General features: G+C 37.0%; 1 protein-coding gene across 10 annotated transcripts in view; it reads right to left on the reverse strand.

Annotated features, from left to right (window-relative positions):
• Positions 1-344: 344 nt before the first annotated feature.
• The window catches only part of Dlg1 (discs, large homolog 1 (Drosophila)), a 205,517-nt gene continuing 192,190 nt past the window's right edge, over positions 345-13,671 (reverse strand). For all 10 annotated transcript variants that reach the window (XM_005383167.2, XM_005383166.2, XM_005383165.2 and 7 more), the window contains 4 exons: positions 13,355-13,527; positions 8,091-8,200; positions 3,456-3,547; positions 345-1,410 (listed from right to left, as the gene is read on the reverse strand). In XM_005383167.2, coding sequence (XP_005383224.1) covers positions 1,304-1,410; positions 3,456-3,547; positions 8,091-8,200; positions 13,355-13,527 — 482 coding nt within the window. In that variant the 3' untranslated portion in view covers positions 345-1,303. The remainder of the gene's footprint in view (positions 1,411-3,455; positions 3,548-8,090; positions 8,201-13,354; positions 13,528-13,671) is intronic.

Below are 13,671 nucleotides of genomic sequence, written 5' to 3' on the forward strand. Positions count from 1 at the left end.
AAACCCAAGGACAAGAACAATGATGACAAAAAAAAATCAAGAACCTTTTGAAAAATGCTGTAGAAAAGAGGAGAACATGCTCACTGTTTTACCTGCAGTCTAATGACCCTCGAGGCTTCTCCTCACAACCACCAGACCCCTGCGTTCAGCTCACAGATTAAAGACGATCTCATCAATTAATATTTAATTTAAAAACCAAACAAAAAAGAGTAGGTGGCAAAAGAAAAAATATACTTTAAATATATGTTTGTGTGTATGCAACTATGTAAAGAAAATAATTCCATAGTTACAGAGTTTAAAGAAAGTTATATATATATATATATATATTTATATATATATTTTATTATAACAAAATAGGCAGTTATTGTGGGTAAAATATTCATTAAAATCTGACCCCTAAGAATACAATTAAAATTTTAGACTATGAATTGGACTCCTTTTCCACTGGCATGATGATTACTACATCTCCACTGTCATGTTTCTTTTTCTGCATTTATGCCTATAACGTTTTCTCATCCTTTAGCGTAAAAGGTGAGCTCCCTACCACCTCAACATGATCTTAGTTCAGGAAATGAGATGATCATTATGTACGAACAACTTCTGAGACACTATAAATAGTGCTGCACAAGTAGATTAAAAACATGTGAACACGGCTACTCCTAACTAATGTATGGGGGTGGAAAAACTCGAACAATAGAAGACTTAAAGAACTCTATGAAAAATGAATATCCTTTGTGAAATTATGAAAGAACACAGACATTAATTTTGAAATAAAAGAAATATTTTTCTTACTTGTCTTAATGAAGTAATTGCCTTGATATGGAAGTCGACTGGGAAAAGGACTTGAGAGCCAATACACTGGCCAAACCATGCTATTAAAGTTAAGCGTGCATAGTTGCTCAAAGTCTACTGAATCACTGATTAAAACCACTTCTTTCACTTGTACTAAAATTTCAAAAGGATGTATACAAAGCTATCCTGAAAAATCTCTTAAAAGTTACTTTCCCTTAAACATTAAGGAATTTTACCACAATTTCTGCATCTCCCCAGACCCTAACAGCTGGTCAGGCCATCCGTCTTCAGTTCAGGAAAATGGCCAGGGACCAATGGTGACGTAGAGTAATACCGATGATGCAATGTGAAGGAGACAGTAGATGTCAAAAATAAGCACAAGCGCAGACCATGATGAGTGAGAGATGATTCAACGTGAAAGGAGTACTACAGACAAACTCCAAAAGGAAAGGGCAAGGAAGTGTCAAAGAAAATGAGACTGTGGAAAAGAGAAGTAGAGAAACATCAGTCCTCATAACTTTTCTTTCGCTGGAACCCAGATGTAAGGACCAGACTGCTCTTCTATGATTTGCTTCACTTGGTTGTAAATGTCTTCCAGCGTATCGCCCTGTACAATAGCTGCAATAAGAGAAAGAAAAAACAGAAATCTCTATTAACTGTGTATCTTTGCCAACACAATTATTAGTGAAGCAGTAGATGCTGAAATGTGACCTAATTACTCATACCATTTATCCATGGTTTGTTTAGTGACATTAAACTTACTATCTGTGTAATGCACGAATTTTTATTTTAAAAACTGATAAAAAATGAGACTTTTTTCTCTTGTTTACTGTTTGTTTTGTTTATCATGTGAGTGCATACTGGCTTCATTTACTCATTGATTTGGTGGTGCTGGGGATTGAACCTAGGCTCTCAAACATGCTTAATACACGCTACCATTGAGGTTACTCTCAGCCCTTGGCTTTATTCTTTTACTTTTTTTTGTTGTTGTTGTTTTTTGAGACAAGGTCTCGCTATGTAGTTCAGGATGGCCCCAAACTAACTATGTAGCCCAGGCTGACCTTGAACTCACGGCGATCCTCCTGCCTCAGCCTCCCAAGTGCTGGGATTACAAGCATGTGCCACCACGCCCAGTTGATTTTATTCTTTTAAAACTAATTACCTATTTCCTTAACTTTCCTTATTTCTCCATAGTCTACAAAGGAAAGGAGAGTGGGTCCCATGCCAGAGAAGGCAAGCATGGTTACTTTTCTGTTTTATTTTTGGTGGTTTGATTTTGGGGGAAAGAGCTGGTTATAGGTTGGCATTACTTTCTCCAGCATTCTGGAGTGAGATGATTCAACGTGAAAGGAGTGGAGTAGAGGGGAACTGAAATATATAATCCGGGCTGTGAGTGGTTAGGAACTATTAAAAATCTATGCTGCATAGTTTATCTGCAGTCTGAAATAATACATAAATAAAAATTGATAACTATTATCTTTGGGACTACTTTGTGGAGTCCCTGAGGACTGCGAAGTAATAAAACAAGCAGTAACAAAAACTAAGTCTTACCAGAAAGCATTAAGCATGAGCAACTTAAAAAAACAGCGAATGCTTACATATCAATGAAAGAATTAAACGTTATATCTGATAAATCATCAAACTACCAAATGATGCTCCATGGTTTTGGAAGAGCGTCATAGACACAGATTTTCATGGTCTCAAAAACCTAGAATTAAACTCTAAATGGAGATTTTTTTTTTTTGTACCAGGAATCTAACTCAGGACCTTGCACTTGTCAGGCAGGCACTTATGCCACTGAGCTACATCCCTGGCCCCAAATCGAAATTTTAAGTAAAATTATCTATTTGATGACTGAGATTATGTACAGTATGGGGCTAGAGGAATAGTTCAGTGGTAGAGTGCTTACCTACATGCAAGGCCTTGGGTTCAATACTCAGGACTGAAGGGAAAAGAAGTGAAAGGATGTGCCATGGATAGGGAGGTCTTGTAACATTTATAGTAAGAATGCTTGATTAATCAAAAATTAGTATTTAACTGAATCATGAGAGTTCACATTTAGAGCTAAGTATAGACATGTCTTAGAGAGTAGAAAGGGGAAGGGATATGGGGAGATGTTGGTCAAAAGGTATAAACTTCCAGTTGTAAGAATAGTAAGTTCTGGGGGAATTATTGGTAATCTGCAATGGTAACTGTGTGGGGACAGATGTGTTAAATGATTGCGGGAATCAATATACTATGTATATGCATATGAGTTCACATTGTACACACCAAATATAAATAATGGTTAATTATAGCTCAATATAGCCAGAAAGAAATGAATAAAAAAATTTATGAAAGATACTAGCCAGAGTTTCATACAAGAACTCAAATCGACTTTGACCATACTTTTCTCTGGTCAAATATGAACTCACTTCTATGTATGCTGTCCTAATCAACAACCTAAGAAATACTAAATTTCAAGACTCCCCACTTACCACTGCCTGGGCTAGATGAATTTCCTACAGAACAAAATCACAGATCTTAAGAGTTTATTCTGAAAATGTTAGTATCAGTTGCTGTCGGAGATGTGGACATATGTCAAAATATATTTGAATAGATTAGGTCAAGGGGCTTCAAAGCAACAGTCTATTATAAAGGACACTGTCACACATGGTACCAACCTGTGAAATGTTCAGTAAATTCCTGTTCCAGTTTCAGGGCTCTCTCAAATGTTTTTCTGGCTTGTTCTTCTGTCAGACGCTTATTCATTTCCCTATGCAAATAAATTTAGAAACCGGTATTTACCATATTATAATATTTTTAGAAAAAGATGGAAGGAGAGAAGACACATAAAATATAAAATCGTAAAGAACTGAGCTCTGTGGAAAACATGAATGTCATTAACAGATTTAGCCACTGAATATGTGGCTTATATTTGAAACAAAAAAAGGGTTTTCACATTCTGAAATGGGTCAAAGGAGCCCCCCAAGCTCTCTAAGGATTAATTCATGACAGTCTTGATCAACAAAAATCTCTCACTAAGATTTACCTACTAATATAGAGAAAATAAAGGGGATATGTGGATGTCATTAACACCATGAAAAGACAATCAGAAAATAGAGACTGAGGAAAATGCTACAGAAGAAATGACTTGGTTTCCTCACCAAGTAATTGTGGTGAGGGGCAGGGAGATGGAGGAGGAGGGAGAATCTGAAGATTAAAAAACTTAATGAACTGTCATGAATAAATCTTATTGGAACTTTGTGAAATAAACGCATTTAAAAAAACCAAACCTAGCCAGGCGTGGTGGTGCACACCTGTAACCCCAGCACTTGGGAGGCAGAGGCAGGACGACTGCTAGTTTGAGGCCAGCCTGGGCTACAAAGTGAGTTCAAGCGCAGCCTGAACTGCACAGTGAGATCCTGTCTCAATAAATCAAAAAATACCCAAAAAACAAAAATAAAAACAAACCTAGCTGGGCATGGTGGTGCACAGCACGAGGATCATTGCGAGTTCAAGGCCAGCCTAGGTTACAAAGTGTGCGGAAACCTTGTCTCAAAAAGACAAAACAAAGAAAGAACAACGAACTTCTATAAAATAATCAGGAAACCCTGATCACTTGATGATATCAAATTGTTATTTTATGTATGAGAATCACAGTAGTGATGTTTCTGAATAAACACCACTCAAATATACATTAAATATATGGATGAAATGGTATGTGGAGGTTTGTTTCAAAATAATCTGGAGTGGAGGGGTAAGGAGGTGGAGAATAGGTAAAACAAGAACGTAAGCTGGTAAATTTGATGTAGCTGGTGAGGGGTTTATGAGGGTTTCTTCCTAATTTGTGAGGGAAAATTTTCAATATTTCACCATTAAGTATGATATTTTCTTTTGAATCTTGCATAGCAATTATCGAATGTTCTGTCACCCTGCAGGACTCCCTTGAGAATTTCTTGCAGAGTAGATTTAGTGGCAATGAACTTCCTCAGTGTTTTGGTGATCTGAGACTGACCTGATTTCTCTTTCTCTCATTTTTTTTTTTTTTTTTTTTTTTTTTTTGTCTTTTTGAGACAGGATCTCACTGTGCAGTTCAGGCTGGCCTTGAGCTCACTTTGTAGCCCAGGCTGGTCTCGAACTTGCAACGATCCTCCTGCCTTAGCCTCCCAAGTGCTGGGATTACAGGCGTGCGCCACCCTGCCCGGCCTCTCTCTCACTTCTGAAGAACAGTTTTGCCAGCTATGGGATTCTTGATTAACACTTTTTTCCTCAGTGCTTTTAACACATTAATCCACTGCCTTCCGATTTCTGAAGTTTCTGATGACAATTCTGACAATCTTACTAGGAAAATCTTATGTATGTGGTAAGCCAATGATTGCTGCTTTCAAGATTGTTTTCCAACTGTCTGATTATAATATGCCTTAGGGAGGGTCTCTGAGTTTATTAGGTTTGCAGCTCATTAACTTTTTGGATGTCTGTATTTGTATCTTTTATCAAAATTGGGAAAATTTTTCATCATTATTTTTTCAAATAACCTCAAATTCTTCCTCACTTCTGGGACTCCCACAATGTGTAGTCTACTTGAGTGTTCCACAGTTCACTTAAGCTCTGTTCACTTTTCTTCAATGTTTGTTCCATTCTTTCTTTTTTTTTTTTGGTCTTTTTGAGACAGGGTCTCACTATGCAGTTCAGGCTCACTTTTGTAGCCCAGGCTGATCTCAAACTCGCAACAATCCTCCTGTCTCAGCCTCCCGGGTGCTGGGATTACGGCGTGCATCACCATGCCTGGCTGGTTTCCTTCTATTCCTGACACTTGGTAATTTCCATTGGCTTTTCTTCTTCTTCTTCTTTTTTTTTTTTGAGATACAGTCTTGTTATCTAACCCAGGCAGAAATGAACTGGCCAACCTTCTGCTTCAGCCTCTTGAGGGCTGGAGTTACAGACATGTACCCAACCATTGTCCTATATTTAAATTAGCTGATTCTTCTGCCCACTCAAATCTGCTGTGGAATCTCGGCAGTGAATTAAAAACAATTCAGTTACTATTCTTATCAGGTCCAGAATTTTTTTCTTTTTTTGGTTTTCTTTATTGGTATTTCCATTATGCTCATGTATCATTTCTTTGACCATATCCATGTCTTTTAGTTCTTTCAGCATCTTTAAAACAGTTAAAAGTCTTTGTCTAGTAAGTCTGACACCTGGTCTTTCTTAGAAACCATTCTATTAACTTATTTTTCCTTTGAATGGGCAATATTTTACTGTTTCTTTGTATGATTTGTGGGTTTTTTTGGTTGAAAACCAGACATTTGAGTCTTATTACGTGACAATTCTAGAGATCAAACTTTCCCTTTTCCCCAGGGCTTGCTGGTCAATAAATTTTATTATTTAAAATTTATTTATTGTGTGCAGTATTTCTGGGCTGAGGATTGGCTTGAGGTGTACAGTTAGGGTTTTCTCAGGCGTTTTCTGAGACTGTGTCTTTCCCTAGTAATACATAATAACTCTACAGATCCCTCCTGTATATGTGGTTACTTCTGAATGTCCTGGACTGGCCATCAAAAGGGGGAAAAGGTGCTGATCCTTTAAATCCTTGGAGTTCTTTTACCCTCGGGGGCAGGAACAGGCAATGACAGCTTACTGCCTTGGTCTGTGTACCTCCAAGATCAGAAGCAGCAATCCGGTATCATACCTATGGATCCCTGGCATTTGGAGACCAGGGTCCTGCTGCCCATGCTGGGTCTCACAAATTGTGTGCCAGGTGCTCAAGGAATACAAGTATGGCTGCCTGTTATGGGAGCTGCAAGCTTTTAGACTCCAGAGTTTCAAAACAATTATCAGACAGATGCTGCCATATGATTGTTCTGCAGGTAGTGAGATGGACTTCTGGTGTGATTATTTGGAGATCCTCTTTTGTGATGCACCCAACCTCTTTTATTCTGTTCTGTCTAGCCCCAGAACTTTTTCCTTTGTGGTACAGGGGACTTAACCCACAGGCCTTAGCACATGCTAAGCTGCTCTTCCATAAATTTATAGCCCTGGCTCTATAAGAAACTTTTAAATTTGTGTAGTTCTGTATCTTTGATTTTTTAATGTGATTATTTCCTGGGTAGGTGTCTTAGGTTTCCCTATGATTTTGGAATTATCTTTGTTCCCCAAAATAGTTGTTGATTTGTGCTTTACTATTTTGAGACTGTGCTATCAAGTGCAAACAACTGTACACATGTATTTTCCTGATGGGATATATCCTTCATTTTTATTATTTTTTTGTCTTTTTTGAGACAGGGTCTTGCTATGCAGTCCAGGCTGGCCTTGAGCTCACTTAGTAGCCCAGGCTCGTCTCAAACTCGCAACGATACTCCTGCCTCAGCCTCCTGAGTGCTGGGATTACAGGTGTGCACCACCATGCCTGGCTAGAATGTTTTATTTGGTACTGGGAATCAAACTCATGACTCTGGGCTTGCCAGGCAGGTGTTGTGCCAATGAGCTATATCCCTGGTCCTACATTCTTCCTTTTCATTAAATATACTGTACCTTTTTAATTTTAGTAATACTTTTTTTGTGGTATGGGGAATCGAACTCAGGATGATGTTCTTGCCAGGAAGGTGCTTGTGTCACTTAGTTATATCCCTGGCCCTAATGTATACTTTGACAGTAATGAAAAGCTAGTCTACTTCTGGTTAATGTTTGTGTGGTATATCTTTAGGTATTCTCTTATTTTCAACCTTTCCATAGTCTAAAATGAAAAGAGTAGCTCAAGAAAACAACGTAACTGTGTTTTTCTTCATCTTTTCTGACAAATTTTGCCTTTTAATTAGAACATTTAATCTAGCATGTACTCTGGCAATAAACAGAAAGCAGTCTACTTACTGAAATATTTGAGTTCACTTATACTCTCCTACTGTCCATATAGTTTTGAACCATGTGTTCTATGTTTCTATTTACTGTTTTCTTCTTTTAATTTTGGTTTAGGTTGGGTTTTTGCCCTCTATTATGCAGTAGTATGTTGTTTATTCTCTGAATGGTTGTTAGGGCCACACTACACAACTCAATGACTGCTCTTAGCTACATGGCTATTTAAAATTCTACAGATGCATCTAATATTTCAGTAATATTGATGGTGACAGTGACAAGTGTGGTTAACATCATACAGTGTGCATTTAATCCTCATCTGCTGGTGTGTATACCCTGTAAGGTGGGCACACATACTACTATAATCTCCATTTTATAGATAAACTGAGATGCAGGAAGGGTACATAAATTATTCAACAGTAACTAGATTTGTGCTTAGAGATGACATATTAGGCATTCAAACTTACATGATATTTTCCATGGATTTGGGCTTAATAAAAATGGATATTGGATAAAGCTGTGCAATCTGTAATCTCTTTATGGCATTTCCGGACACATCGAGGATACAGTGTTTACCCTAAAATAGAAAAACAAGTGAACCAAGTCTTTTCAACTACATCCAAGATACATTTCCTACAGGCAAAAGATCTAGATAATAAGCTGTTTGGATCCTTTTCACTTTAGGCAAATGATTTCTACAAGCAAATTTTAGAGAGAAAATTAAATAAAACGATGATAATGATTATGAATAATTAATCTGCAACTCTCAAATAATTATTACATTTAAAAGTTTTTTTTTTGTTGTTTTTTGTTTTTTCTCCGGTACCGGGAACCGAACTCACGACCTTGCGCTTGCTAGGCAGGCACTTTGCAGCTGAGCTAAATCCCCAGGCCCCTACATTTAAAAGCAACAAAAATACAGTATCCAGATTTCTAGCTGTTATAGGCTAGTAATTTCTCAAAATGGTGACCGACATAGGGTTCCTTCAATTTTGTTGCAAGAGGAAATTAGTAAAAAGATTCCAAACTACCACTTTCCCATAACCATAATTTTATGGAAGAATATATGATCAACAAAGGGTAAAGAATCCTAGAATAATGATAAATTTTCTAAATTGAACAAATGTGTAAAATCTCACTACTACTATTCTGTCATTTTTTATTTTATTGGGGATCACCGAATACTTTATCATTAACTGGCATTTGGGAGCCTGAACCCTGAATTTAAATGACAACTTTTCTGACATGCTTAAATTCACTGGGAAAGTGCATTTTACATTTTTAAAAGTGAACATTCCCATGGGTACTAGAGTAAGTCCCTGACTTTTGAACACCTGAGTGGCAGCTGCAAACCTGCACAGGTACACTGTGAGAGACTTAAAACTTTGTTGGATACGAACAAATCCGACTTACAAGTGTTCTCCAGAAATGGGGCTCATTTGTATTTTAGGGACTATGTACTTTCTTTTTTTGACAGAGTCTTTCTATGTTCCCCAGACTGGCTTTGAACTCATAATCCTGACCCTGCCTCCCAAGTGCTGGCATTTCAGGTGTGTACCACCATGCTCAACCGATTTATCAGACTTTATTACAACATATTTTAAATCAGGTCCTCCCTCATAAAGCATGTTCTAAGCAAAAGGCCTGAATGCATGTAAACAAGTGATCATTTCAACTTAGCAGGTATAATGAAAATAAAAAATTAATCTGTTAAATACTGCAAACTTAGAGAAGTAAAAAATGAATGTATTCATCATCTATTTTAAAGGTGATATTTTACATTTTGCTTAAAAATTAAAAAAAAACTACAATACTTTTTTTTGTCTTTTTGAGACAGGGTCTCACTATGTAGTTCAGCCTGGCCTTGAGCTCATTTTGTTGCCCAGGCTGGTCTTGAACTTGCAATGATCCTCTTGACCCAGCCTCCTGAGTGCTGGGATTACAGGCATGCGCCACCAAGCCTGGCTACAATACTAACATTCTTTCACATTTGTTTTGTTTTCTCAATATATGTACATAATAGTTTGAGAGTAAACTGTAGACAATGTTCCTCTACTCCATATTTCTGACTACAGTGGAAGCTCATACAAAATCAGTTTAACTCTAAATGTCATCTATATGTCCTTTACTATAAAATTTTTTTTTCTGGTCTAGGATCCAATTCAGGATCACCCACTGCACTCAGGTGTAATGTCTCTTTACTCTCCAGCAAGCTGGCACAGTTCCCTAGAACTGCCCTTTTCTGATCGCGATGTTTTTGAAGAATACAGAACATTTATGCGACCGTGTGCCTCAATGGGTTAGCCTGCCTCTCCGCTAGCAGCTGGTGTGCTGCAGTTCTTGGCAGAGACACCTCAGAAATGATGCTGTGTCCTCAGTCCACTGGATCAGGGAGACGTGCGGTACCTGTTTGCTCTGTTACAGTGATGTTCATTTTGATCACTTGTTTAAGGTTTTGTCTGTCTCTCCACTGTAAATAAAATTCTATTTTTCTCTCTGTACTGGATGAATACTTTGGGGGAGGATATTCTGAAAGTATGCAAAAATCTTATTGAAATTTAGCATGGCTAGTGATTCTTTTTTTTTTTTTTTTTTTTTTTGGTTTTTCTCCGGTACCGGGAACCGAACTCACGACTTTGCGCATGCCAGGCAGGCGCTTTTGCCGCTGAGCTAAACCCCCAGCCCCTATGGCTAATGATTCTTACTGGAAATAGTTACTATGATTTTTAAAGACAGATTTCCTAATTTCATCATTTCTTCTACCTTGATTAGTAGAATGTAAGGTAAAGCTTTCTATTCTACCTGTTTATTCGTGTATTTGTTTATCTAATTATGGACATATTATTATTCTATGTGTAAGAATCAGCTATTACCATCACTTTGATATTCAAATATTAACAGTTCTAAAAGTCAGAATTGCACAGAAATCTACACTCACCGAGATGCTGCACTGCCAACCCCTGCTACTCCATTTCCACTTAGCTGCCCCTTCTACTCCTCCATCCCTTGGTAGCCAATTTCATCAGGCTCTGATTTTCCTTCTTGTGCTTTTACACAACTGAATAAATAATGTGTATTTTCTCATTTCTCATTTAAAACTATACCACAGATCTTCTTTTGCATGTTACACATCAGCTCAGATACATTATTATTATTATTACTCAGTAACTGCAGACAACTTTATTGTGTGGATTATAATTGATTATGATGTTAACTGCTCTATCTGGGCAGTTAGATGTTTTTCAATATTACCTAATTATAAATGAAAAGCTGCAATGAAAACCTTTCTACAGATGTATGTGGGATAAATTCTGTTCCCCTTTTTTTTTGGTACCAGGAATCGAACTCAGGACCTTGCACTTTCCAGGCAGGTGCTTGTGCTGCTGAGCTATATCCCCGGACCATTATGTGGGATAGATTCTGGAAGTGAAATGCTGGGTTTATTTTTTAAAAATTTATTTATTTTTTTGAAATGCTGAGTTTAATGGTAGATACATATGCAGTTTTGCTAGATATTGCCAAATTACCCTCCAATAAGCTGCACCAGTCTGCACATACACCAGTAATGCAAAAAGTGTGTGGTTCCTCCCAGATTCACCAAGAAAATGTGTTTTCATATTCTTTTCCTAACACAATTGTAATCACTATAGTTTTCACTTACATTTCTTTAATAATGACTGAAGGTGGGCATCATTTCTTATGCCCAAGGGCCAGTTTCACTCTGTGTTTGAAATGTGGATAGTAACTGCCCCTTATTCCCAGAGAGTAGATTCTAAGGCCCCCAGTGGAATCCTGAAACCCTGGAGAAACTTTATATATACATACACACATATATGGTATTTTTCTATACATACATACATATATACATACACAGATTTAACACCTTTTCCACTTTAACTAAGCAAGTATTTACCACGTCCTGAGGCTGTAATTTTTAGTCTGCGGTAGGACAGCAAGCCTTGCATGGATTTCTTTTCCCTGCTTCACAATTGCATGGACAGAAGATCTGTTCTTACCACAGATTTTAGTGACTGCCATGAGACTTTTTTCTCCTTAAATTGAGAACTTTCACCAAACGAAGTACATTCTCTCTGGCATATCCAGAGTCACAATATCATTTTTCTGTACCTATCACCTGCAGTTTGGTATTCATGCTATGGTTTGGTTATTCCCCCCTAAAGGTCCACACATAAAATCTTGGCACCCAGAATGGCGGTATTGGGAGATGCTACGGACCTTTAAGAGGTGGGAACTTTTAAGTCACTGGGGTACAATGCACCCTTGAAAGGGACTGTGGGACTCATTCTCTGCTCCAGTTTGAGATGTGAGTCTGACACACACTCCCACCATGATGTGCTGTCATTTGTCCTAACTAGATGTCAAACCTATGGGTAGCCCAATCTTGGACTCTTACCTTCCAAAACCATGGGCTACATAAAACCTTTTCTCTATTCTATTTTAGTAAAACAAAGTTGGCTGATACAATTTGATACTGTAATTTTGAGATTTATCAATATGGATATACGTAACCAATACATTAGTTTATTCATTCTAGCTGCTGTATGCCACTATATAAATAAGTTATTATCTATTCCCATTGTTTAATTCTAATTTTTCACATTATACAGTGCTACTATGAACATACTTATGTATGATTCTCATGTGTGAATCTATACTTACATACTAAGAAGTAAACTTCTCGATCATAGAGTATGAACATTTTTTGTTTGTTTGTTTGCTTTTCTTCCGGTACCAGGAATTGAACTCATGACGTTGCGCTTGCCAGGCAGGCACTGTGCCGCTGAGCTAAATCCTCAGCCCTGAGTATGAACATTTATTAGGTATTGCCAAACTGTTCTTGAAAGAAGTTCTGTTAATTTGTATTACCACTAACAATAGCCAAGGTTTTCCATTTCTGCAAATTTGTGCTGCTATTACTTTTCAGATGATTTTACTTACTCAGAAATGTAAAACTAATCAGAATTCAAGAAAACCCTCACAACAAAAGTAGCACATACACATGGAAAACTGACATGCTGAATTACTGTTTAATAGGTGTTTCAGGATGGAGTTTTCAGCTATTAGTTCTGAGGTATGAAATAATTTGTTGATTTTTTTTTTTTTTCTAGGCCCAAAGAGTGATTAAATAAAACAATATGTCTGGGAGGAACACTATTTTGGCTTTACCTTAAATCTGTTTTAACATCATGTCACAGTGAAATACTCTGAAGGATGCTTTCGGAAACCTGTTATTACAGTGTTTTTATGTATACACATTCTCTTTGGAGACTCAGATGAGAACTTTTTGTCTAATTTTAGCAGGAGTGCAAACACACTTTCTGTGAACACCTCACTCACTCTCAGTGATGGACACTGCTGATCTTAGCTCAACATACATTATATAATTAGAGGATTAGGGCCAGACACAAGGACTCTGAATCTATTGGGTTTCTATCTAAAGCAAGAGATCTTAAAGTAACAGCTTCTGTTTTTTAGAGAAATTCATGCTATCATTTCTATTCTTATTTTCTTTATCTACATTGTGTGTTTTATTTTGTATGTATTTTTCTAACCTAAAATTAAATATTTAAGTAAATAAATTCATAACATAACAAAAGTAATCAAAGTTGTACCATATATATTTTTCATACATATAAAGTAAAAATCACCTGCTTATACTGTCAAAGGAACAACTGATTAGAAATTATATTCTGGGTTACTTTGAGGTTACCTTTTCTGCTACTTCTCGTACAGACTGAACACTTGTTCCATACAGATGGTTGTTATATTGGCCAGCTTCAATGAATTTATGTTCTTGGATATCTTTTTCCATCTGCTCTCTTGAAGTCACAAAATGGTAATCTCTTCCATCTACCTCATAATCTCGTTTTGGTCTAGTTGTATCTTTAACAGAAAAAAACTTGGGGAAGTGTTTAGTATTAAAAACACAATAGATTCATTTTCTATTTAGATTACTGTTAAAGCTCAATGCAAAAGACAATTTAAATTTGAAAAAATAACATGGAGGATAAAATAACTATGAACAAT

Source organism: Chinchilla lanigera, unplaced genomic scaffold (assembly GCF_000276665.1).
Source record: "Chinchilla lanigera isolate Chin_1 unplaced genomic scaffold, ChiLan1.0 scaffold00019, whole genome shotgun sequence".
NCBI lineage: Eukaryota > Metazoa > Chordata > Mammalia > Rodentia > Chinchillidae > Chinchilla > Chinchilla lanigera.